The sequence below is a fragment of the Toxotes jaculatrix genome, chromosome 16, assembly GCF_017976425.1.
Source record: "Toxotes jaculatrix isolate fToxJac2 chromosome 16, fToxJac2.pri, whole genome shotgun sequence".
Lineage (NCBI taxonomy): Eukaryota > Metazoa > Chordata > Actinopteri > Toxotidae > Toxotes > Toxotes jaculatrix.
Genome location: NC_054409.1, coordinates 18,455,514 through 18,481,240, shown reverse-complemented (window position 1 = coordinate 18,481,240; position 25,727 = coordinate 18,455,514). Strand labels below are relative to the sequence as shown.

The 25,727-nt window shown below is 40.9% G+C and overlaps 1 protein-coding gene across 4 annotated transcripts in view; it reads right to left on the bottom strand.

Moving 5' to 3' along the window:
* The window catches only part of ctif (CBP80/20-dependent translation initiation factor), a 48,472-nt gene extending 23,037 nt beyond the window's left edge, over nt 1-25,435 (bottom strand). For all 4 annotated transcript variants that reach the window (XM_041059371.1, XM_041059373.1, XM_041059374.1 and 1 more), the window contains exons 1-7: nt 25,298-25,435; nt 15,583-15,817; nt 15,175-15,246; nt 13,560-13,682; nt 12,769-12,842; nt 10,935-11,039; nt 10,646-10,724 (exon numbers count right to left, since the gene is read on the bottom strand). In XM_041059371.1, the coding sequence (XP_040915305.1) occupies nt 10,646-10,724; nt 10,935-11,039; nt 12,769-12,842; nt 13,560-13,682; nt 15,175-15,246; nt 15,583-15,759 (630 nt within the window). In that variant the 5' untranslated portion in view covers nt 15,760-15,817; nt 25,298-25,435. The remainder of the gene's footprint in view (nt 1-10,645; nt 10,725-10,934; nt 11,040-12,768; nt 12,843-13,559; nt 13,683-15,174; nt 15,247-15,582; nt 15,818-25,297) is intronic.
* Nucleotides 25,436-25,727: the final 292 nt, after the last annotated feature.

The window sequence follows — 25,727 nt, the reverse complement described above, 5'->3', positions numbered from 1 at the left end:
GGCTGCTGTCAAGACCAGTAATTTATATCACGATGGAAAGTATCTATAGAATTCTTCAGCACTGTACAAGAAGAAGTGCACTGAAACGTGCAAACGTTTCTCATAAATAGAACAGATATATTCCAGTCTTTTTTTTTTTTTCAGGAAAATGTTCAGGATACCCTGCAGTCCTGACTTTTAGTAACAGGACAGAGCAACAGCACAGCAAACGCAGCATCATGCAGGTGTCTGCCAGTGTCCAAAATCACTCCCTCATTTATTAATTCACTTCCACCTATATACTCCCCACTCAGTAACTTGCTCTATAGTGAGCAGTAAATTGAGATTCAATCACACAGAGGTAATTTTCACATCTGTTAGCAGAAAGTACAACTTTTTATGTTCCATTGTGGGAATTTTTAAAGGACTATATAGCTGATAAACTTACACATTGAATTTGACAAATAAAATGGTGGCACGTTGACAATTTTGGACAAATGCTTAATTTGCTGTTCTAAATTAATGCACCTGTAATGCAATAGTGAGGCTTAATTACATCATGAAAGAGCTTTTAGCAAGTAGATAAATAGCTTCTCAGCAAAAACCACTCAAATTTAATACCAGCTAGCCTGTGAGTCTAAAGGACAGTGGCAAGGGAAAGCAGAGAGGACACACACATGACCAATACAACACAGAAAATTAGGAGATGTGCAGAAGTTGCGGCTAAGAATGTCAGAGGAGAAGAGTGTTTGCGACTTAATATGATGTCTTTATCCATGAAAATACATAAATTGTCACTGCTAGAAAAGCGGTTTTAATAATATCTGTTCAAAACTTCATGGAATCAGTCAAAATTCTTTCTCTCTTGATTTAAACATTTAAAAACCAGGATTTTAAGACTCCTTCCACAGCCAGGTGAATCATACTTCTTCCTGTTTAAGATATTTGCCCATCAACTCAAGCAAGTACAGGAACTACATTTCATTTTTTAAACAAAAAACCCAGGATCAAAATTAGTTAAAGTAAATGAACAACAGGTATTTTTAATTTGACTACACACGTAATTTTGTTGGAAAGTGACTATGGAATGTACAGATTGTCGAGTACTGTCCCTTACTTGTACAGTTCACTTCCTGTGAAAAGGAAATAAGACCATCCATCATACATTAAACATCAGCCTTGTCAATCAAACAGCACACTCCCTCTTCACTCAGCATCACCATGTGCTGTTACCATGGTTTCAGGTGGCCTAGGACTAGTGCTGTAGTGTACTCAATAATATACAATATGTGGTGGTTGACAATGTCGTGATGGGTGCATAAACGTACTGCTGTAAACAGACATTATGTTAAAATCAGACACTGTGCATAATGTGAGGGGTGGATACTTGAGTTTGTGCGAGGCTGAAGAAGCATCTACCTGCATCATCGACAATCAGAGTCAATAAGTGTCAGCGTCAGTCATTGATCAGGGATGCATGCGTGTGTGCTGCGCAGCAGACAGCTGCAGGGTGAGGCAATAAGCCCCAAATGTCTCCAGACTCTCAAACCATGGCATTTTGCAAGAAGGTGACCACAGTCTGTAAGAAGGAAGCAGAGCTCTGTTTGCTCTCCAACAGTATCATTCAGTTATTGTTCCTTTTTTGATTTCTTGATAGAAGAATAACAAAAAAATGGGAACCAAAGAATTTGATCTCAGCGTATCTTGTCTCATGGCCAGTTAATGTCCATCAAGTAATGACATTAATGTCTAATTCTCCTTTATCCAAGATCTTTTTATTAGATCTAGAAGCAGCCAAAATGCATATTTGGTTGATTCCAATCTTTTTAAAGAAAACAAGAGAGTTAGAGTTACAGAAAATGTTTTCGAACTGTTCTGACTGTTCTGTAGTGCTGTAAAGGCTTAAGGCAATCTTTTGCAAAACCACAAGGACAACATTCATGTGAATGTATAGACCATACACCATATCTGCAAAGCATCGTCACGTTCTCGTTTTGCATGAACACACACCAAACAATCTACTAAAAAATCTACTAATATTTTTGGTTGCAGCAAAAAAATCTTTAGATTTCCCTGATTTTCTTTTTTGCACAAATATACTTTACATTCAGACATCCACAAACATATACTGTAGATATTCAAATGAGTTTGAGAGAGAGCTTGATATTTGACACTGCTGCTCTAACCTACTTCTCTGTTAGAGAGGCTGCTGGGGGATCGTTGGATTCTGATTGAATCCAGATGCGAGAGGCAGAAAGTGTGTATGTGTGTGTGTGAGTGTGTGTGTCTGGGGGGAGACACTACATTAGTGTGGCACAGTGCAAAAAAAAAAAGACAGACAAACACACACTTAAACTGTCTGCTAGCACAAAGCTTTACTCTGACCAGAGCAATTTAAAAGGTTTCACATATAAACCCAAAAGTAGGGATATCTGTGAAATTCTGTTGTTTATTTTCCCCAAAACTTTAACTTCTTGCCACTGGAAGAGTCTGACAGGGAGAAAAAGTAGGTGGAGAAAGAAACAGAGGAACTGTTGCATGTTTAGCTACTGTAGTTTTCCTCTAGGATATCATTAGCTGTAATTCTGCCTTCAAATGGTAACCAGATGACAGTGAGTATGCACACACGCACACATGCACAGAAGAAAGTAAACAATCCACACTACACATATTTACCAAAACTCTTTAACTTAGTAGTAGTAGTATTTTTCCATTGGTAGCTCAGATTGCATTAAAAAAAATCACAGATTTTTACTGTAAATTAAAAAAAATGGCTCTTTTGAGTCAAGCAAATCTATGTCCAAAGAACAAAGGCATTATTTTGCACAACAGCAATGCATTAGAGAAAAGCTACTGCTCTAGACTCGTGTGCACACAGTTTATAATGCATCCGACAGAAACAGAGAGGCAGGCAGCGAGAGATGTAGAATTGTCTCTGTGGCGGGGAGACAGGGAGAGTGCGGTGTGTCTGTGTGCGTATGTGTGTGTGTGTGTGTGTGTGAATATGCTATCTGCAGGTAGCAGCCAGTGTGGGGTAGATCAAAGAGAGGCGTGTGCTCTCCTGGTCCCCAGACAGGAGACCTCTCACCTCGAGGCAGGCAGCGTGAGCCCTGTGGACGTGACAAAGATGGCGAGGGGGGGGTTGGCTGTGTAAGTGGAAGAAAGACTGAGAGGAGGCAGAAAAATAAAGAGATTTGTAGGACAAAGGCAGCAAGGAGCTGCTAATGTGGACATGTAAGATATATGACATGAGAATTACTATATAATTCTCAAGCATCTATGACATATTTGTACATTTGCCTTTTGTACATGTTTAAATCCAAAACCATTTGTCTTTTTGTTTTATAATTGTGTGGCTGCATTGGTGTGAATGAGTTCCTGAAGAGACAGATTAAATATATAATAGAAAGTGCTATCCACGGGGTCCAGTTTGAGTAAAAGATCCACAAACCAGCATCAGACAGCAAAACAATTCACAGTGGTTGATAATACAGCCACAATCACAAGGTAAACACTAGAATTACCCCTTTCGCACTACAAAGTTATCAGCAATCAATGTGTGCTGCAATGTATTTGGTTGGCCAGCGCCATGCGCAATTCTGGAGGAGTCTGGAGGTAAGACCACAGAGATTATTGCAGCAGTCTGGAGTACTGAAGAGTAAAATGACTGGATGAACGTTGTAGGAGCAGGAAAGGAAAACGGATAGAATATGCAGTAGATATTTTTTTAAATGAAAAAAGACAGTTTTGACAGTGTGAGTGATGTGAGATTTGAAGGAAAGAAGAGGATCAAAATGCAAGAGAAAAATGGCAGGAACTGTCAACACAGAAGGAGAAGCTTTGCATGTATTGTTGAGGGATTTGAGATCAGTGATCATGACTTCAGAGTCATGACAGTTAATTTGAGAAAAACTGGTTTTCTTCTGGGTTTTTATATCCTCGAGGCAGCTGGTGATAGTGGAGCAGGCACTGACAGCTGTGAACCCTGGCTAGCTAGTTAGTAGATTCTTGCAAATTTGGAGTCAGGGTTACAATCTAAAGCATTAATCATTTGTTTTAACCAAAGCCTATGCTGAAAGTGCTAGCATTTTTGACAGGGACTAGCACCACACTTGTATTTAAGTGGCTAAAAATTCTCACCCCTACTGTAAACTGTTTTCAGTCTCTTGTGTAAGACAGAGACATTGAGACTGAATATGTCAAACAGGTTAAACAGTAAGTTATTGTAAAGAACAATCATCAAAAGGCTCAAACAAACAGAGAATCTCAGTTGTCACACCCAGTGCCACGAGCCTCCAGCTCACACAACAACCAAAAACCAAATGAATTTGCTTTCAAGTTTTTTTTTTACAACCCTAATTGAGGTGTGTGCTTGTGTGTGCATTGTATTAAGTGCTTGGGTGTGCGGACCTGCCTTGAGAGGAAGTTGACATACCCTCCAGCATTCCAGGGAAAATCACAGGTCACTGGGAGTGGCTACCTGGGATGCTAACAGAGGGGATGTGTCCCTTTCTACAACAAAACCACATAACCCAAGCAATAACAAAATACCTCCTCTGAAAAGAATGCATAATTTCACTTTTTAAAGGGCTGACCTCCTAAAGCAAATTTCACTGCTTACCCCTGGCGGTATCTAAAAAGGGTTTCATTTTTTCCAAGAATTTTGCCAAAAGGGTCATGGACCTGGGTCAGATACCATTGTTAATCCATTCATAACAATGACGCTGCTTTAGTGTGAAAGGGGTATAAGTAACAAGGAAGGAAAGTAAGGAAATGAGAAAAGCGAACAGGGATGGAAATGTGAAGAATAGAAACGGAGAATAACGATTATAGAACTTTCTCTGCAATAGCACAGAAAGTGAAGTGCATGTCTTCCTGTCACTTCTAGTGTATAACAATTCTGCTATGATGCTCATTCAGTCAGTCCATTGTTTCTCTCAGCTTATTTATGTTGCTAGGGCCCTCAGCCAAAAGCAATAAATTTAAAAGTGCCCCAGGGGTGGCATTACAGGACAGGTTGTTGAGAGCAGAGGTGAGAGGGAGAGCAAGTATGACAACAAAGAGAGACTGTAAATACAAGATAGCAGGCACGTAAGAGAGAGAGGGAAGCAGAAATGCATACGCTGAAAATATTTGGACATTTTGCCCACAAACCAAGCCTGAATGAATAATGCTTCTTCCTGTGTCATAATATGTGTGTTTTAGCGCTGTCACACGACTGTGACACACAGCTACATATAAGCATTTTTAAAACTGCCAAAAGGAGAACATATTAATGTCCTTACAACTGCAAGAAGTGATCATTTTGGCCATGTAGGGGCAGAGGAAACAAACTTACATCATACATCACCTTTTAAGTTGCATCATCCAGCAGTTACAGAGCAACATTATCATTAATTTGGAGTTGTGGTTCAGTCAAATCCAAGTCCCCATATTCTCCATCTTTTAGTCTCTTTTAGCTCTTTTGGTCTCCTGAGGGAATGAATGAGAGAAATGTCTGGCTTTTTGACGGCTAAAGGGTCCACTATGCTCACGAGTGAGACTCTAACTTTGTCTGTCTGCTGTTTGGTGCTGAACAGGTATTATATAGTGGATTTTTTTAGATTTCTCTCAGTATATGCTTGAAAATTGCATTCCTACCCTGAGAATTCAGTAATAGGAAATACTACATCATTTGAAATTGGCAGTGGCACGCTGCTGCCATGATCCTGGCTATGCAGCGCCTAGCTCACTCATGTTAGATTTAAGTTAACATGTAGGACGTCTCAAATTGTTTTTCTGTAAAATCCCTGTAGTAAGGGATTTGCTCTATGTTTCATGATCCCCACTTTAGGCCTTTCATGTAACTTACTGTGAAGCTGATTCCTGCCAACAGCACAGAAAGAGGAGATTTAGAGCTGCCACTGTCAGGTATAGCACGTGATCAGTGACAAGAGGCAAAGATGTGAGGTCCTGACATCCGTGTCTCATTTAATATGTTATCTGAGGCTGGGGCTACAGCAGAGCACAGATAGACAGGTACATCAAAGAACCTGAGGGTCTAACTACAGGAAGAGATGGAGCCATTGTTGGATCATAGTGTCAGAGAAAAAAAGAGGGAAAAAAACCCTTTTGTACATAGACATGTAATCATATGATAACCAATGCTGCAGCGGCAGGTTTCACATGCTTACAGCTCTGTTTTTGCCATCTCTCTCAATGATGAAAAAAAAAAGACTTGAAACATATATGCTCTCTGTGTTACATTACATTGACAGTCACCTTATCTTCTCTGTAGGATACGGCCTGGTGCTTTGTGTTTGCATGCGTGGTCTGGTCTTATATTTACTTGTGAAGAACAGCTACTGAAAGTCCCCAACTCTTGTGAGGATATTCTGGCTGTTGTTTACAGTGAAACAAGCTGATTTTACTGCTCTATTATAGGCATACATTTACATGTGGGCAGCAAACACAGGTGACTGACCAATCACACACACGGAGGCTAAGGATAGAAAATGAATTTAAATATGGCACAGATTACAGGTTACCTTGTTTCTTGGGAATTTAGCACAACCAGTAATATGCCAAACATAAACCAATTCAATAATTAAAGAAGAGAAAATAAAAAAGGTGGAGTTAAATAAGTTACCTTCCTTTTTCATCCTATACAAGATTTTGCAATAGAATAAATGTCTTGTCTTTCTGTACATACACAGTCTGGCTGTCATTCAGATGTGATAAATTTAACAGATCAAATCACTCATGAGCTACATCTCTGGGGGATTAGTCACAAATTTCCCAAGGTATCCTGCTTTCATGCATGTACTCAAGTCTCCAGCGTTTCCCTCATGCTTGAGCCTAGAGCATAAAAGTGAACAGTGGTGATTAAGCCAGTATGTGTGCAGTTGATAGAGTGTAGGAGCCAAACAGCAGTAGGACCAGGGACAATAGCAGGAAGAGACCACAGGGAGGGGGCTGCCGGTCACCATGACCTCCTGGATATTGTTCTGCTGCCCACCAACATTTGAAGGATGGAGGGGAGGAGTGAAGGACGACATGAGGAGAGGAGGGAGGAGGACGGATAGTAATGATGGTGGACAGAGGAGAATAGGAAAAAGGAAACAGCAAATAGGAAGAAGCAAAGGGAGACGAGGTAAAACAATGTTATAAAAGACATGAAGGAGACAGACGAGCATGTTTGAGGAGAGCAGAAACATAGATGAACAGTAAATATGTATGAGTAAATACTGTGAGTGGAGTGCTGGTCTCAGACAAACAGACAGCTGATAGACAGATCACCAAAAAAGCCCACTCCACCCCCAGCGTCCCTTCTCGACCGGACTCCTGCTCTGCGGCACGTACACTTCCAGACAGAGGGGCCAACCAGTCTGTAATATCCCAGCTCCAGACTCCTGCTTTGTTCCCCTGTTGGACGGCTTTGTCCATAGACCGGACCGGATGTCTCCTCAGTGACTAGCCGTTTTCTCCCTCTCTCCTAGGTCTCACCCTAGCCTGCTGCTCCTTCTCTCGTGCCCTCCATTGTTGAAGAAATTATGAACTCTAGTCAACATTATCAAATCAGCAGCTGGGATGAATTTAATTTTGCGGCTTTAAGTTTTTACTTCCCAAGAACATGTATGGGAAAAAGTAATCTTGCAGTTTGACTTTAAGACAGAGGACAAGGCCTGCAACAAAGAATTATTTTCAGTATTGATTAATCTGTTGTTATTTTATTGATTAATCAATGAATCAATCATCACTTATCAACCACTCTATGAATATGTTTTACCCTTGATACATCATGTCTCAAAAGCAGTGTATTATAGATTTTTAATTATGTCTGTTTTATTGGTTTTATTGGTTTTCTTTTGTTATGAATTTATTTCATTTCTATATCTTTGTTTTAATTGTTCATTTTGTGTAAGCTGGTTTTACAAATGCCATACAAATAAACCTAAATATTATTATTAATGTTCAGTAAAACTATTGGTGTTCATATTTCATATTATTCAGGATCCATGTGATACCTGGCACGAATACACAGATCAAATACTTGCTCTCTGACCCCTGAATGCTTCTGTCATTATGACCTGACACTGGATGCGAGGGTGGGGTTATTGTATGTGCAGGTTGACATTCCAGAGAGGCCAGGAGAGGTGCAGCAGAATCTGAGGCCGAAAGGAGGAAGCCCATTCTCACCAAGTTGCTCACACGCCCACACACACAAACGAGATGTTTTCCACATCCCAGGGCTATTTGTAAATCTATTCTGGCTCCTGGAAAGGGGAAGTGAGCGTTGGTAGGAAGTGTGGAACGTAGTTGGAACTTTGAATGATGTAGCCCTGCAATACAGGAGCTGGAAGCGGTGACTGTGGAAAAGAGACCTGCTATTGTTGCTTGGTTACACTGATTATGATTATATAAATGCTGGATTGTCATTTTTGTGACAAAGCTTGAACTACGTGCTAGCTGTGGAAGAAGTATTCAGATCCTTCACTTGTGTAAAAGTACCAATTTAAAAATACTGGTACTGTACTGGTTCTGCAGTAAAATGTCCCTAATCCCTAAAGAACAAGTACCTTGAAATGGTACTTAAGTACAGTACCTGAGTAAATGTACTTTGGAATATTCCACCTCTGCCACGAGCTAATAAGTGAGACATGACAGCAACAAATAAAAATCCCCTGCCACATAATATTGCTGTGGTTACCTTAAGGAGGATGGACATGTACGTCTAACAAAAGTGAAAGTGCCAGCAGAGAGATCCGCACAGCCACAAAGCATCAGCTGTAAGCAGTAAACCACAATACCAACATTTTCAACACAAAACAAACTCTCTCCCACACGCCCAGTAAATTCATAAATACAACAGTATATTCCCTTTTATGAAAAAGTATGAAGTGTGATTTGAGTAATTTACCACAGAGCATCTGCCCATAGTGTCAGATCAATATCGATATTTTCCTATATAACACAGCTTCACAGCACACATTTAATAAAAAAGAATTGACAGTCAAGACTCCCCTTTACAGCTGCAAATATTCACATTTCAGAAGAGAATATTTGGTATTTTTGCTTGAATAATAAGTGAAGCGTTTAATTGATTATCAAAATAGTTGCCATGTTATTTTTATTGCAATCGTCAAATCAATTAATCAGCTAACTGTTTCAGCTCTACTCCCTTCAGTGGCTGATACACTGGTTAATGATTTAAAATAAAATTAATATTTTATCCAGCTGATACTGATTGGTTAACAATTGACATTTCTAGAAGACACAATACTTGGAGGGTCCTCTCATTAGAATGAGAAACAACTGGGCACTGAATGTGAAAGAGAGACTATGCGATGATGGTAAAAGTCAGAAACAGCTCAGGAATGTGAGAGAGGGAAAGAGAAAATGTAGCACTCACTCCCCAGCTCTGTGTATCTGACCTTACTGTGTCCCAGTGCCAACACACATCCGATCCCAAGCACATCAGACAGACGCAGTTGACCCAATCTTTCTTTTGGCCCTAACTGAATGAACGGAAAAGGCAGTGTTGGCTCAGGAACCATACAATGCGGAAGCCATCTTGGTAGCACAACTAGGCCCATCTTGGCTGAAAGTCTCTGAGAGACAAAACACAGCTCTGCTCAGAGGCCAAGGCGGGAAGGAAAGAGGAAGACACTGTGGCTCAAACACTATGAAAGATGGAAGACATCTTGGCTCAGAAAGCAGGACAGGAAGAGAGAAGGGTGACATTGGTGACCCACAGTGAACTCTGTCACCCCAGTAAATCACAAGTCACCTTGGAAAACACAATGTTTATTACCTTGTAGCCTATAATGGTATACACAGCTGCTAAATTAATTTCACTTTGTTGACTGCAACACATACATCATATTCAGAGATACATTACAATGCAACTAAGAAGGTGGTGTTGTAATACGTATTTTACAGAAAGGACTGATATCCGCCCTAGAGAAGCATTCTGTACCTCTAATCCTTCAGTCTCTTGAAGCCTGAGTTAACCAAATCAGGTGGGTATTATCAAAGTTACTGTCTTCCACCTTTTTTTTTTTTTTACTACTCCTCTGCTGAAGCTCAGCAGATAAACATTGAGTTTATAATCCATAATTGTTATTCATAGATATAACCACCAGGGGTCAGTGTAATATTTTAGCCACTTTCATATCAATTACAGCTCACTTAAACATCTGCCCAGTAGATGTCACCAAAGGTTCATTAATGATCAACCAGTCTTATTTGTAACTGTAAATTACTCTACACAGAGTGATCTTACATGTATTAATTCTTCTATAACAGAAAGAAATTAACTTATATAACTTTTTTCTTCTAAGGAAGGAAAGCTGATCCCTGCTTTTTGAAGTGGTGTTTAATTTTCTGCCGATGTTGTTATGAACCTGACAACAGCAACAACGCTCTGTTCAGTGCACCTGTTGTATTTTTTCATTGCACCACAAGAGGTCGCTCTCTAACAACTAATGGAGAGATGCTTTCTGTCTACAGGTCATAGTCCACCTTGTCCAATCAATGTAGCTGCTATAAGAGCTGTTTTACAAAACACACAATGCTACTAGTGCAGCAAAAACATATATATTAAAAAAATATTACATATTAGAGTGTGAAAACAATCAAGATAAGAGCAATTAGTTTGAGAAAAAGTGAAAAATTAAGGACTTACAGAGCGCAAATGGGGTAGGAACCTCTCAATATCATTCATGTCTATGCCATCATCCTCTTCAAACTTGTTTTTGTTCATCCTGGCAGAGAAAAAGTGAGAGAGCCAGAGTGAGTCAATGAACTGTAACCCTCAGTGATGATACAGACATAAATGGGATCAAATAGTGAAGATAACAACTCTAAAGACATTGCTGAGACAATAAGAAGCAATCAAACAGAGCAGGGCAGCACCAGCAGGACCAAATACTGCAGATAAAAACTCAAAAATAGACCCAAAGCTCAGGTCTTACCCCTCTCTGTCAATATGTGGCAGGTGCTTTGGTGTTCCTCTGAAGTGTTTCCTGTGGAAATGGCTGAAGTCCAGTTTCTCTGGCTGCATGTCCCAGCCTGCACCACTTTAATAGAGAGACAAAAAGACAGATCAAAGTTTTGAGACAGCCAGCATCAATACATATACACAAGGAAAGTGGGGAAAGCTATACAACTTTCTACATTTTAAACAGATTTTTTTCTTTGCCTGGATAAACTAGGCTTTATCTGACACCGCAGAGGAAAACTGAAAGTTCCTAAAGATCTTGGTTATCTTGTATTAGAAGAGAGTCCTGGTAACAGTATGTCTGAGTAGTGCAAGATAAGTATCTATCATGGTATTTGTTCTCAGCACTCATTGGCTTTCAACTACATCAAACACATGCCAAGTCAAGCCTCCTTTATCCATCAAGAGCTCTTTACAAACAAATTATATTAACCAGTCTTTTCTCCAGCTTGACCTGTTCGTCCAAAATGTGATATTGGATCTCCTCTGGCTTAGTTTGAATACTCAGTTCAGATGCTGCCTTTGAAGATGGCTTTATATACAAAGAAACAGGCTAGCGGGAGGAAAGGCTGAGTACTGCGTAAGGCAAACCAATAATAATGCAACAGCCCAGGAAGAGGTGAGGTGTGGAGCATCTACATTTAATAAAAAGCTCTATTAACCACTGACCTCATGATGCTACAGTAGACTTTTGTCACCACTAGATGACGCTGGCTGACAAGACACTCACTTCAATAATTGCAATAAAAAACTACATTAAAATGTGTACAAAGTATAAATTGACCAATACTGGACTTTTGAGGCTGATACAGTTTTTTTTAAACAATCTTGACACAGATCCCTTAGATTTGTTTGTTGTTGGTTTTTTTTAAGAAATATGACCAAGCTGCATACCAAATGAGAAATTTTACAGATGAAAAAAATCACCTTGTCACCTTTTAATTTGAAAATAAACTAGTAAACAATATACTTGTTAGATGAAATGAAGTAAAAAGTACATTTCCCTCTGAAATGTAGTGGGGTAGTACAAAGTAGCATAAAGTGGAAGCACTCAAGTAAAGTACAGGTACTTCAAATCTGCATATACTGCTTTTTTATGTATATTAATTGTTCCTAAAAGCATTATTATACATTATATGCATTTACTGGACACCTTTCACAGTTGTTTGTTTTGAGACAGAGCTACAGCACAACTTTCAATTGCAAGGCCATTTTCCACACAGCTTCAACTAGAAGGGCAGAAATGACTCCTAATTAATTATCAGTCAGTTCTCATTCAGTATTGAATCCATACTACTCTACCCTCTGTACTACCTACCCTCACACAGACGTCTCTGTCTGCGTGAGGGTAGAATTTCTTGCATCATCCTACTGTGCCGACTCCTTCACTGTGTGCTCAGATGTGCCAACGTGGCCGGAACTTAGGTATCAGAAGCTGCTGTGCAGCTGTTACCATGACAACCAGTCCTCCCTCCAGGGCAACTGATTTGTGTCCCACTCATTTCCTCTCTTTCCCTTTTTTTTCCCTCTAAGTTTCAAGTCCAGCTCTTGTTTGAAAAATAAATCAGTCACAGTGAAATTGAACAAAAAATGTTGATAAGACAACCAATATCAAGTTGAGGGGAAGGGAAAGACAGAGAAGAGCAACCAAAAGAAATAAAGGACTATTACAAAGTATGAGAGCAAGAGGCTAAGCTCAGAGACTAACTGTGTCTAAATCTGTCACATGACCCCTAGAAACTATGGTTGGAATTTAGACTCAGTAGACTGTACAAGGTATTAGGTTTGTAAAACAGCAAGGCACCTACCCATGTGAGTCCATTGTGTTGGCAGCCCATATGTCTGTGCCCAGGATGTCAAAGGAGCCATCTCTGTTCCCGTTCTAGACAGCACACAAGGAAAAAGGAGGATGGATATTTTCGGTATGACTACAAAACGCTTCTTACCAAATCATCACTTAGCTTGTATCTGATGTTTATAAACAGGTACACTACTGGAACTGCTCTTCTTAAAAAGCACCTACAATTTTCCTTCAGAATATTTATTTTGTTAATTAAAGGGGTATTTCACCAGCTTTACACTTGGGGTATTCTAAGAGACAGATTTGAAAAAAAGAATAGTCAAAACACATGAAGCACTGGCAGAAACATCCTGTCTTATTCACTACTATGGGTCAAGCTCTAAAATCATTGGATCCTACACTTCCCATAATGCAACAAAACCTCATCTCTCATCACACCCTCTTTCATTTCTTGTCTTTCATACTTCAGCCCAGTTTGTAACAAAGGTTTTGTGCAAAATTAATGGAGGGCCCCTTTAAATTTAACAAAGATGAAAAGTTGATTTGTGATGATATGTTTAGGTGCTCATGATGAAAGAGGGGTAAGGACTCCCAAGGGAACTATACAAAAAGCATGACAAGCATGATATGACAGAAGTAGCCAAAAATCCTGATGCCATAGTTTCCCCACAACATGCATTCTGTCTCTCCCTTTAATTTCTTACAGTGGTGATCACTGAAAGACCGCTGAGGGAATGTTGTAGCAGTAAGAGACACATGAGACTGCAGAAGAAAATACACATACAGATGTATCTGTACCTTGGAAGGGCCTTTGAACTGGTTGTTTCTGCCTCTGCTGCCAGAGCGCGAGCCAGAACCTGGTCTGGACCCCGAACTGGGCCTGGACCCTGTACTGCCATTACTGCTGTGTTCCCACTCGTCCTGCAGAGATGAGAGAGGACAACAGAGAAAAGGACTGAAAATTCTGTTCATTCAAAATTCAGTGCGTTTAACTTTCTATCACAGTTAATCACAGAGGAAAGCACAGCCACTTCTTAGACAAAAAAAAAAACAAAAACACAACAAAGTAAGTCCCTAACAATGTTCAGCTGAAATTAAAAATGGTATATTTATCTTCACCCAAATGTAGGTGTGTTAACAGACTGTCTGTGGGACTGGTTGGTCTGCCTTTTTGTTAGTGGAGACCAGTGAGCCATTTCTCCTGCTTTTGCACTTTTTTTGTGTGCATATTAAGAACGTTACAACAGGCTGTATTGTATTCTGTTGCTCAGCCCAAGGTTCTAAATTCAACACACTTCAATATAAAAACAAATCAGCACAGTTTCAAAATCTGCTGCAGTACTGTGTTGCTGAGCTGCAATAACGGTTCCTATTTTTGTCTCCCCGTTTGCTTCCGTTATTGCTGAATCGTTTCTCTTTCACTATACACTGCAAGAGAACACAGCACAAGGGTTCGAGATTTTTTGAAGTTTCTTTGCCAAGTCTCAGATATTATACTCCCAGAAGCTTGATGTCAAAACAAATTTAAAATGGAAATTTTGGGAATCTATTTTTGCTACACTGAAAAAGTACTGACAGGAAATTGATGTACTGATATATATAGACACCACATAATATACTGACACCACAATCCTAGTCCCTCCTTTGACCTCCCTTATATTTTGGAGCACTAGGCTCTCTATGAACCTCTCACCCATGCTGTTTCTCCCTCACTACTCACTTCCTGGTGAGTCATGGCAATCAATCTCTGAGGAGCAATAATACTCTAAATCACTGCAGAGTGTACAGTCAGAACAGAGCAACACACACACACGCACGTGCATTCACGCACGCACACATACGCACAGATATTCAGCAGACTAACTGAATGATAAGTCAATTAGGATTGTTCAGTTACTGGCTCTAGCCTCACGGTGTCCCGTGTTAGTCATTAAAAGCATACTTTGTCTCCAGCAACCGCAAGGAAGTTGATGAGCTGTGAATCGCTTAAAGCTGGTGTTACAGTCTCTTCCAATCATATACTTGAACGGACAATGAAAAGGGAAAGACGTACATGAGCACAGAGAAGATTCAGGACTAGGCCAGGTATCAGGTGATGGAGAGAACAAATTAGCAGAAGAAAACTCATCAACTCATCATTTAACTGTATTGTTTTAAGCCATAATCAAAATACATCAGTAAACATCAGTAATGTTTGTAAACAGCTGTTTAAACGGATTTAACCTCATCTGTCACTTTTGTTGTTCAGTTATTGTCCACACATTGATCTATAATAAAAGCTCACATAGACTGTGTTTTATTTGAGACTGTTTCGATAGACACTGATTGCTCCATCCTTCCATCCATTACGATCCTGGTGATGAATGGTAGAGTATGATGATAGGGCATGGCTTTTTTTTTTTTTTACACTTACTGGCTTGGATGAGCCTCTCCCCCGTGAAGATGTCCAGCTGCCATCTTTCTTGTCATTGCAGTCGTCTGTCCACTGGAGGAGAAAAACAGGGGCAGAAGATGCTATCATTTCTTAGAAAGGGGGTATACTTGTGTGTAAATAAAAACTGCAAACAAACACAAAAGTGTTTAGATGCACAGTAGGCAAACTGACACATGCGTGAGTGCGTAGGAAGTGTATGCACAGGTACCTTTGTCTAGGTTTACATATACATTACAACAAAAAGGGCAGCGGTGTTGATGCAGGCTGTAACTCTCCAGTGTGTTTTGGAAGATACAAACCAGAGACACCACTAAAACCTCTACCTAAACATAACCACTGCTGCTAGAAGATAAAGCATGTCATCTATTTAAGTAATAAGGGTCTGACCTGTGGCACCTTTCCACCATTGTCCATGTCCAAGTCCCCATCTGCCTTTTCTCCCAGCAGCCCCTGCACCTGGTACTCCAGCACATAGCTGTCAATGAAGCGCTCCAGTTCTTCTATCTCCTGCGAGCGGGTGCTCCCAGCCTCAGACGACGCAGACGCCACAGAAGAATTCTCCATGGCAACAGGCTCAGCGAGCAGTGAAAGAGGAGGTGGGGAAGGGAAGGAGGAAAGTGATCTGTGCAGAGAGGAAAAGAAAGATGCAGAGAGGGGAGTAAGCTAAAAATCCAACATGACTAGGAACTTCCATATCAGAGAATTCATTTCCTCTGACTACAAGGCTAACCTATGTTTACAACAAGACCTCCAACATCAAGACAACAGTTATGTCATTGTCAGTCAGGTATAATGTGAGCTAAAGTCTTCAACTCACAAAAACTGCCAAATATTCTCGTGTCCAGCTTCTAAAATGTGATGATTTTATGCTTTTGTTTGTCATATATGAATCCATAATGAAAATAATCATCTGTTGCAGCCTTAAGTACCAGCAATACTCACAGTTGTTTCTCTCACCTTGGTCACTCACAACTTTCCAACATTCAAAGAAGGCACATAATCTCACTGCTGTCAATAAACATGCGTAATTCCAAAGTATCCAACAGCGAGAGCCCTGGTGTGGAGCTACAACAGGCCCAGGTTGTGTTTTCACCCAAATTACATCAGATCCAACTTTGGAAAAACATCTGATGCGTGTCTGCTAATTTGTCTGGCCAAACTCCCTCTGGTGTCGCCATTCACACACCTCTCTATGTCCATTTCTCTCTTTGTTTTTCCACCTCTTCCCTGTTCTCACTGTCTCTGTGCTGTCGGTGTTGTGTGTGATCACCTGACCCCTGGCCAACAGGGAAGCAGCTTCCTGCCTGCCTGTCTATTGCTACTAAGCTCCTTTACATCATGGCTTGATCACCAGCCATGCAAAGAGGATTTATGGCCCTGGAGCACGCAGAATGGTATCTGCTGAGCCCTGGGGACTCACTGGGGAGCCCTGTGTATTTGCAGCCAACAAGTCAGCTGCAGCCAACAAGTAACCTACACAAGGTCTAAAGCCTTTGTTTTGGTTTTGGCTAAAGGGGTATCTAACACTATGGTAATATTGAGTGCTATATCCTGAAAACTCTCTTCAGTCTATTTTTTTCCTAACTGCTGCACTATGTTGTATTTTATCAAATTATTAACAACAACAACAACACAGCAAAGTGAAGAAAGAAATTACATCACACTTTTTCAACTGAACAAAACAACATCTCATAACATTAGCATGCTCCGTTTTGAGTACCAGTAATACAAACAGCAATGTTTACAAGTCTTATACTGTGATAGTAATGCCAAGAGGGAAATGCTCCAGTGGAGGATCAGACCTCAGGGTCAGCGACAAGACAGCACCCCTGCTGAGCGAGAGTGGAATCTATACCTGTCTCTTGTTCAAGGACATTTTAGCACTTCATAATCTCCCTACTGATGATGACCCTGCTGCTTTCCTTTATGTAAGTTTAAGACTAACGCTTTAATCCCTTCACAGTATGCAGCACAGTCTATATGTCTTAATCTGAACTAGTGTCAATAGTATAATCCATCCATACATTGATCCCAGAGCTTTGATTAGCCTGGTGATTTGCAGCTAGCAGTGTGCAGAAGCATGAGCACACAGACCAAGTGGCTTGAAGACATTTTTTTGCCCTTAGGAAATAACAAACAGCACATACACAGCAATACACAACCCACATGAACTACTGCATATGCACGTGTACAAGTACCAGCATACATGCACTGCACATCCATACATGTGTGTATGTGGACAGTTGCACCAACATCATCTTCATATGCAAGCTGAGACACATCTCAGGCACTGCATTTGCATTTGAATGACTGGGATAATTTGAGAGCATAAGACAAATTAAAACTAAACTACTGGCCCCGTTTTTGTGTCCTTTTCCTGTCCCAGCTCTAGCTGGGACATGTGCTGACCCAAAACACAGCCATTTATGTCGCAACACCAAGGTCTGTTAGCTCAGCTCAAACAAGACAGATGTCATCCAGTCATCCAAGTCATGACCACTCTCCAGTTCCTCAGCCAACCCTGTCTCCATCAGCACTAACAGCCTCCTGACACAACAGCGTACACTTGGCAGACAAACAAATATTCACAAACATTAACATGTGGACACTTTACAGCTTTATAAAGTCAAGCATCTATTTTCAGTGGGCCATGCACTGTAATATTATGAAGTGTCTCACTTTATTTAACTGAATTGTTTGTAAACTATGTTACCAGTTTATGAAGGACTTCCATACACCATAACTTCAACTCACCAGCCCTGCTCTAAATCTGATTTTATGAGCGCTTGACTTTTCGTATTCAATATTTGTCACTTTGTCAGTAAGGTGTTGATTCATCTGTAAGGCAATGTCTTTTTGCAACACTAGGTTAACTGATGTGCATTTGTAGTGGATAGGGTCCAGTCTGATGTCTCCTGTTGTCCTTGACATGTAGTATAAAATTACTGCCTGAGGGGAAGCTTCCAATAGCTATTGACCCATCCATTAATACAGTTCTCATCTAGTTCTGTCGTTTTGCATCGGTATCTGTCAGTTTCTCTATATTAGCCTTTGTGTGACACTTTCAAAGTATTTCACATGCTTACTGTATAGGACTGACAGATTACCAGGCCTGTGTGTGCATGTCAGTCACCCAAAATGACATGGACCTCAGTATCCAAAGTAAATACTGGTTATGCATTATCATAGAACTGGCCTGTTGTATGTGAACTGGGAATCAAAGTCCTCACTATCCTGCTGTGTTTCACAACACATCATTCTACATCTACTTTGCTTTCGCAGAGGGTTTATCCTTCAGCTTAATAACAATAATATGAATGTTCTCCTGCTGGAGGACAAACAAGTTTGCCTTCCTAACATAATACCAGTCTGATGTTCCACAGTGGCACAAATTTGCTCATGTGAGAGTCAACAAGCCAAACTGCAGTCACTCCTGCAGGCTGTAGGAAAGAGGGGAAGGCAGCGAGGAGACTAAAGCAAAGGATTCATCTGACTCAAACAAAGAAATGGCTACTGTCTTAAGCATACATGAGAGAAACAAACACACATATGGACAGCAGGCCGGTGGCCCCTCTGATCTTTGGCTAAACAAAGAAACTGACTCTGCAAGGTCAGGAGCACAAATAGCATCACAAGGCATCTCACATTTAACAAACACAAGTCTTGTCTTGGCAGTGCACACACTTTAAAGATGATGCAATGATAAACTGGTTGCATTTGAACTTAGTAGTAATGATCTCTCAGCCTGTTCCTCCACACATACACACACACACACACACATAAAGAGAGAATGAGTCAAGGCTGCAACTGCGATTATATTCATTATCGAATTCATAATCTGTTGATTAGTTTCTTGATTAAAGGGAAAGTGCAGCAACTTTACAGATCAAAGACTGTTTACAGGTCTTCGGGAGTATTACCGTATATATGAAAAAGTAGTTTAAAGCCCTTTGACTGATGTGACATGAGACTACAAGTTGTAAAATAAACAAAATCTGGGGATTTGGAGTTAGAACAGAGCTTACGAGACCTCTGTAACCCGCTCCTCATCTCAGCTTGAGGCTGCGTTAGCTGTATTAGCATGACACAGCTAAATATCCAATCAAAGTGGCTGAGTTGCATTGTGGGTAATGTAAGTGGCTAATTTTGACCAGGAAGAAGAATGTGTGGAGTAAAAAAAAGAGATGGTTTCTCTGGATGTGCTGCATCGATTTTGAGTCTGGCAAAATGTTTTAGAAGTGCAGTGCTAATTCAGTGGCACACTATTTTAATCAATTAATTGTTTGGCCCATTAAATGTCAGATATTATAAAAATATGCTTATTACAACTTCCAAAAGCCCATAATGACACATGCAAATTGCTTGTTTTGTCTGACTATCACTACAAAACCCAAAGATAAGAACCAAAGCTTTTAGTGGAGTGAGGAAAGAAAGAAATGCTGTCAGTCAGACAAAGTTCATGTCTGAAGAAGCCATTTGTTACAGCGGTTATTGCACTGTGAAAATTTTCATGCGCAGTGTCTGCTTGTTGTAGCCTGTAAGTACATGGGTCATGTTTGTGACAGCCCCCTCTTTCGATCTTTGTCTGTTATCCTTCTCAAACTACATCTTTCAGTCCCCCATCCCACATAGACTCCTCCCCTTCTCCTTCCTGTCTCCACCCGTCTGCTCTCCCTCCCTCAAGTTTACCAGCTGTTCTAACAAAGAGCTGCCGACCACACTGTCCTGGGACACCTTCAGCTTCACTGTTGTGCTGTGGCAGCGAGGGGCTGGCAAATCATCAAAGTATACTTCTAACCCTGTTCATTCATCTGGTTCAGGAAACATCACCTAGCCTTATCCATACCCATTAAATGAAGTAGTGTTTTTCACGTGAAACACGGTCATGTTTGTTCTGCTAAGTTGCTATTAGCCTGACAGCACACTGCCAACACGCCCAATCGGAGGTGTTGGCAGTGATTCACAGGTCAAGAAGCAGGCTTAGTATTTGTATGACCTTAGTTTTCAACTAACAACTGGACAGATTATTTCTGAATCTCTTCGTACAACCAGAGGAAACAGAATGACACTTGACACAGCCAGTGACACTGCAGGCGAGCAGAGATGGATCGAGACTGTAAAATGTAAAGCAGCGGGTACTACAGTATGGCCAAGCTGTAGACTGTGCCCAAGGCCCAGCACCAACCAGACAGATATAAAAGATGAGCCAGACAGACACAGCGTGGCACTGGACAGCACACTGTTTCTTTGTTTGAGAGGCAGAGAGAAATGCCAATCTACACCATGTAAGCTCCACGATAGGATGCGTCACCAAAAAGAAGAGATTTATTAGATATATAGAGATTAATTACTCGCAAAAAGAAACAATTGCAATTATGAAATCCTGTGAAATATCCCCTCCTATCTTAAGTCTTCCTAAACTAAGAACAATGCTTACTGTATGGTAGGTAGTTCAGAAGGCCTGATAATGTAGTGAATTCACACACTCCCAGGACCACTGAATGAGAAGTGTTGAATACTTGTGTGTTCGAGAAAGTCAGAGCAATGCCCAGTACTTTTTTTTTGGACTTCCTAATTACTGACTTGTCCTCCATTAAGGAGGATATACGTCCCCCTCTCTCTTCTACTGCTTCTTTATGGGTTTTGATTTGCCAAAGACAGCTCGACTCTATTGGGAGAGCCCTCGTTTGTCAAACTGTACTGATTTAAACAAGATCGGACATTTAAAGTGGCTCCAATAATCTAAGGATGTGTTTCTGAAAAATCAAATGAATTTACTGTTTGCAAGATTTATACATAATAAAAGTAATTTCTCTACGAAACTAACATATAGCACAACAACCATGTAAACCTAACAAATCATACTGGCTGTATCATACATTATAGTACATACAGTACAGCAACATATATAACAACATATTATCATACAGAAATTAAAACAAGCCCTGAGCTGTCAGTGATTTGCAGTCTCTGACATGGTCACACAACAACCAAAGAGTAAGAACCATAATCCTTACAACCCAAACAGAATTGAACATGAGACCCAGTCTCCCCAGTGGGAGTCCAAGTCAATGTTCTCCCCCCCATGCAGCGAGAGCTGCTAATACGCCTAATCTGGTCTACTACTGACGGGCTCTCTAAACAAACTCACACTTGGGTTTAAATATAATGTGGAGTACTCTATTTCTGAGAGCAGTATAGCAGCATGGTATCTTTGAGTCTAATAATTCGTTTGACATATTTTCTACTGTATGTGAGCATGCGTGTTAAGTCAAATCTTGATTTTTCTAATTGCGTGATAACAGCAAAATGTCCCGAAAAAAAAAAAAAAACTGCTGTGACTTTGTTAATATGATGTACATTATGTGTGCTCGTGGATGCATGCAAGTCAGCTGAGTGGAAAACTGAGTGGTGCTGCAAGAAAATAATCTGTCCAATGTTCTTTTCAAATTTCAGCTGCTATGTGACTACAGATGCACAACTCGGTTCCCATGAATGGTTTTCTATGGTGTTTACCCCTCTACCACAACACCAGCTTTTTTAGCACAGCCTCAAGTAAGCTACCCTGCATTTTACTGTACATACTGTATAAGCATGTAACAAATAATACCCTTGAATCTTCAAAATCTATGAAATTTTGTATGGCATCCTTTAGTATTTTGTACATTCTGAATGGAAAGCATAATGCCAGTATGAGATTTGGGCAAGATTTGTGTAGCCTCTGTTCCTACCTGGCATGAACACAATACCTGCAATTTTCAGCAACACTTTAGACATGTGGTGCACCTACAAAACGTGGCTGAAATAGTAGCAAAGTTTTCAACTCAAAGTGTCTCCATTCACACCTTTGTGATTCACTGCCTTCACATCCTTAGTTTGCCCCAATCCTGTTCCTGTGTGATCTCTCAAGACTTGCAGAATGCAATTTTTAACCAAAGTGTGCACTTCAGAAGCATGTAGAAACTCACACACATGCAAGATGTCACTGAAATAGAGGAAAGTCGCACGCAACATCCTCAGCTGGGGGAACAACAGGTACCATAAACTAGAATATGGCACTTACAAACCATTGCACAGGAAGCTGTTATAGGTACAAGGATGATCACTACAGTAAAATTTAGGAATATGTGTTTGAAGAGCTCAAATTACAAACCAACTTCAAAGGAGTCCTTTGCAATTCTCGCCTCCCATTCATTGTAACAAGCTGCTGTGAGTAAATGTGTTTACTCATTCAGTGTGAGAGCTGAATGACCTGAATCTAGGGAACAGACCAGCAGAAGATAGCCTGCACATGCCACACTGGGGGGGTCCCGGGGTGTGTGTATATGTGTGTACACCTAAAACAATAGCCCCATTGTACCCCTGTGCCCCTGTAGTGACCTAATGGGAGAGGATTGGGCATGTGCAGTACTGTGGAACTGCCCAACAATGCCATTCTGTCCAGATTCACACACACACACAAATGCAAAGTCCTGGCAAATAACTGAGGGTGTGTAATGCAGCTAACGGCCTTCATGTATGGAGAGTAGGTAGTTCTGAGGCCTCAAAGCTGAACAGCAACAGAAGTGAAAAGAGAGACAACAAAGGTTAGTCTGCAACAGAGCAGTGGCCATTATTGGTTAGGGTTGAACACAAGGGATGATGACAGAACAAGTAACTGAGAACAAAAGGTCAACCATAGAACGACCACAACTGCTTGTTTCCAAAAATATGGGGTTTATAATATGCAAGAGAACTATTCTGCATTCCTGCACTAAGCTGAAGGGCTTATGTTCTCAGCTTTGAACCACCACCTGATATCTCTCCTCTCACAAAGCTGCTGCATGTTTTCCTCAATAATGACCCATGTTATCTCCCAGTCTCCCCTTTTCCTCTTTTCCCACTCACTCATTCATACACTATGAGTGACAACAGGCAACAGAATGAGCAGCAGTTCCCAGTGAAACGAGGCTAGATCTCTGCTACGCAGCCTGACTCAGGGTGATCCTGTTTTTTCTGCAGGCTACTCCCACTCTCTCCACAACATGCAGCTGTAGTAGCCCCCCCCTCCACATTCTTCAAAACACTGCATGCATGTAAACTGGCATGCATCACAACCCTAAACACTATCCCATTTCTTAGTGTTTGCTTTAACATAAGGCACAGAGGTAAGAGTTACATGATGCCACTCACATGAACCCTGGCATCACTATTTGTTGGTGGTACTATAGGATCATTCTTTCATTTCCTGGCACTGTTTGACCTCTGAGGGCAAAGTTCACAGCTTCAGTCATTCATCACATCAATGCAGCGCTTGTATGTGCTGGGAGTGGAGATCATAGGGATGATGACACTGCACTGACTCTGCTTAGATGGTCTGAGTGAAGCTGCATTTCAAACGTCAGCAATAACTAATTTTTCTGGTACCATGATAAGGCCACCATAGTTTTTCTATTTCAGTGCTCAATAGTTATCTTTCAAAATAACACAAGACTGACTACTGCAGGCTTTTATTACATTCTATCAAAGTAATGTATTTTTAATTAATCCATACATGCGTGACTTTGTCATGTTCACGAAGGGAACAAAAGTTAACAAATGACTTTATCAGTCTGGGTAGACATTATAAGACAGGCACTTAGCCAAGCTAAATGTCTCTTAACAATGAATACGGGATGCAGAACAAGACACTGGCTGAACCTGACCTACCACTTGGCAGACTAATGAATCTGGTATCTGCATATGCCTCTGGTTAAGGCACAAGAGTAATGCCTGCAACTTGGTCAAGGATCATACATTGTGAAGACAGCCTTTAATCGAAGCGACACATGCTCCTCTCAGCAGGATTAGATAAATCTGATCATTCATTCATTCATTAACCTGCTCTCTGATGAAAAAGCTATCTGTGTAAGAGATATTTGGTCTTGTGTTTCAGCATCAAAGTGTGTGAAATCCCATCTCAATCAAGTCAGGAGGGTCTCTGTTATGTGACTCGTAGTAGCACGCAAACATTCCTTTACCTCTATAAAGTCACTCTGATCCAATCAGTCTCTGAACAGCAGGAATCTAAGGAATGTTATGAGCAAACTGGACTTGTGTATAACATAAAAACAACAGTCAGAACTCCATTAAGATAGACCATCACCACTTTTGAGACTTTGTTTGCTTAAAATGTATAAGTAATGGTATATAATTACACAGATATTTAAGCTGTAAGGACACATTCATTCCAGCACATGGTTTAGGTTTGTCCCATTATGTGCTAACGCTGTAAACGTTATGCAAACCAATTACCGATACAACTGTTTGTATCTGCTTCAGCTGCCTCAGTTGTGATGACAGGTCCTACTTTAGACATGAGCTGAAGGTATATCCGTGATTTCCCTCTGTCCTGACTAGCAGCAGCTGTGAACTGGTCTTTGTTATGAGGATCAACAGCTGATACAGGCTGCTGATCGCCAGCAATCTCAGCGCCTTTACAGGGCAGACTGACATATAACATTTTGAACGGCTATTCCTGTCATTCCTGTCCTGCAAGTGTAACGTAACGTTACTGAAACCGAACTCATCGCAAAGCTGATAATAACGATTCCATCATAACCTTAGCTACAGTTCTCATATAAACATATATACATATAATTTGCACTCCCATAACCACGCCCATGCTGTCTGGGATGCTAGTGGTGTGTGTACCCGCTAGCCAAGTGGTGGTGTCAAGACGTTTGTGGTAACGTTACCCACATGAATGCACCACAGTGTCCTTGTCAAAGCAACAAAGCCACATCTGGAGGCGCCTCCACGCCCTGGTGTGTCTTATCTGGCCGCGTTTCACCGGTAACAATGGTGACGCAAGCTTTGCGGCTAACCAGCCGGCTAACGTTAGCTAGCTCTCAAGTGCAACAGTAAACAATAACAGGCCACAAATTACGTATCCAAACCAGCCTCCGTCAACTGTGCAACATCAACAGGTCCGACAGCTGAAGTCAGAGCGAAAACAGGTCACTCACAGCGACAACTCACAGTAAATCCAGCGCATCCCATAAAACTGTTATCTGGTTACCACTGCTATAGCATTCCAACCGACACACACCTTCAGCCGGCTTAAAATGAAATAAATCCTTACCCAACGTGAGATTATCACTCCTGGTGAACCCGGGATCACCCCCTGAGATCAAATCCGCGGTGTCATGGGTGTGTTTTTCTCACGGAGAAGTGGGAAGGATGATTTCTATCTAATGGTAACTCCGACGTCCCAGACTAAGGAAAGAGGGAATGCAGGAATGTGACGTCCAGTCCGGTTTGCTGGCAGCGTTGACACGCGCACCCAGGAGTCGAGCATTGTGGGAAACGTAGTTCAACATTGAAGTAATCTGATTACCTGAGTTACCTGATTTCTAACTGGTTTAAAGTGCCACACAACCCACATTTAGTGCCTCCTTACTTACGGGGCAAACAGTTTGGATTCAGGAAGGATAATAAAATAAGCTAAACACAAATACGTGGGACATGTCATGTCATCATCTGCCGCTTATCTGGGTCCAGGGCCAGGTCGC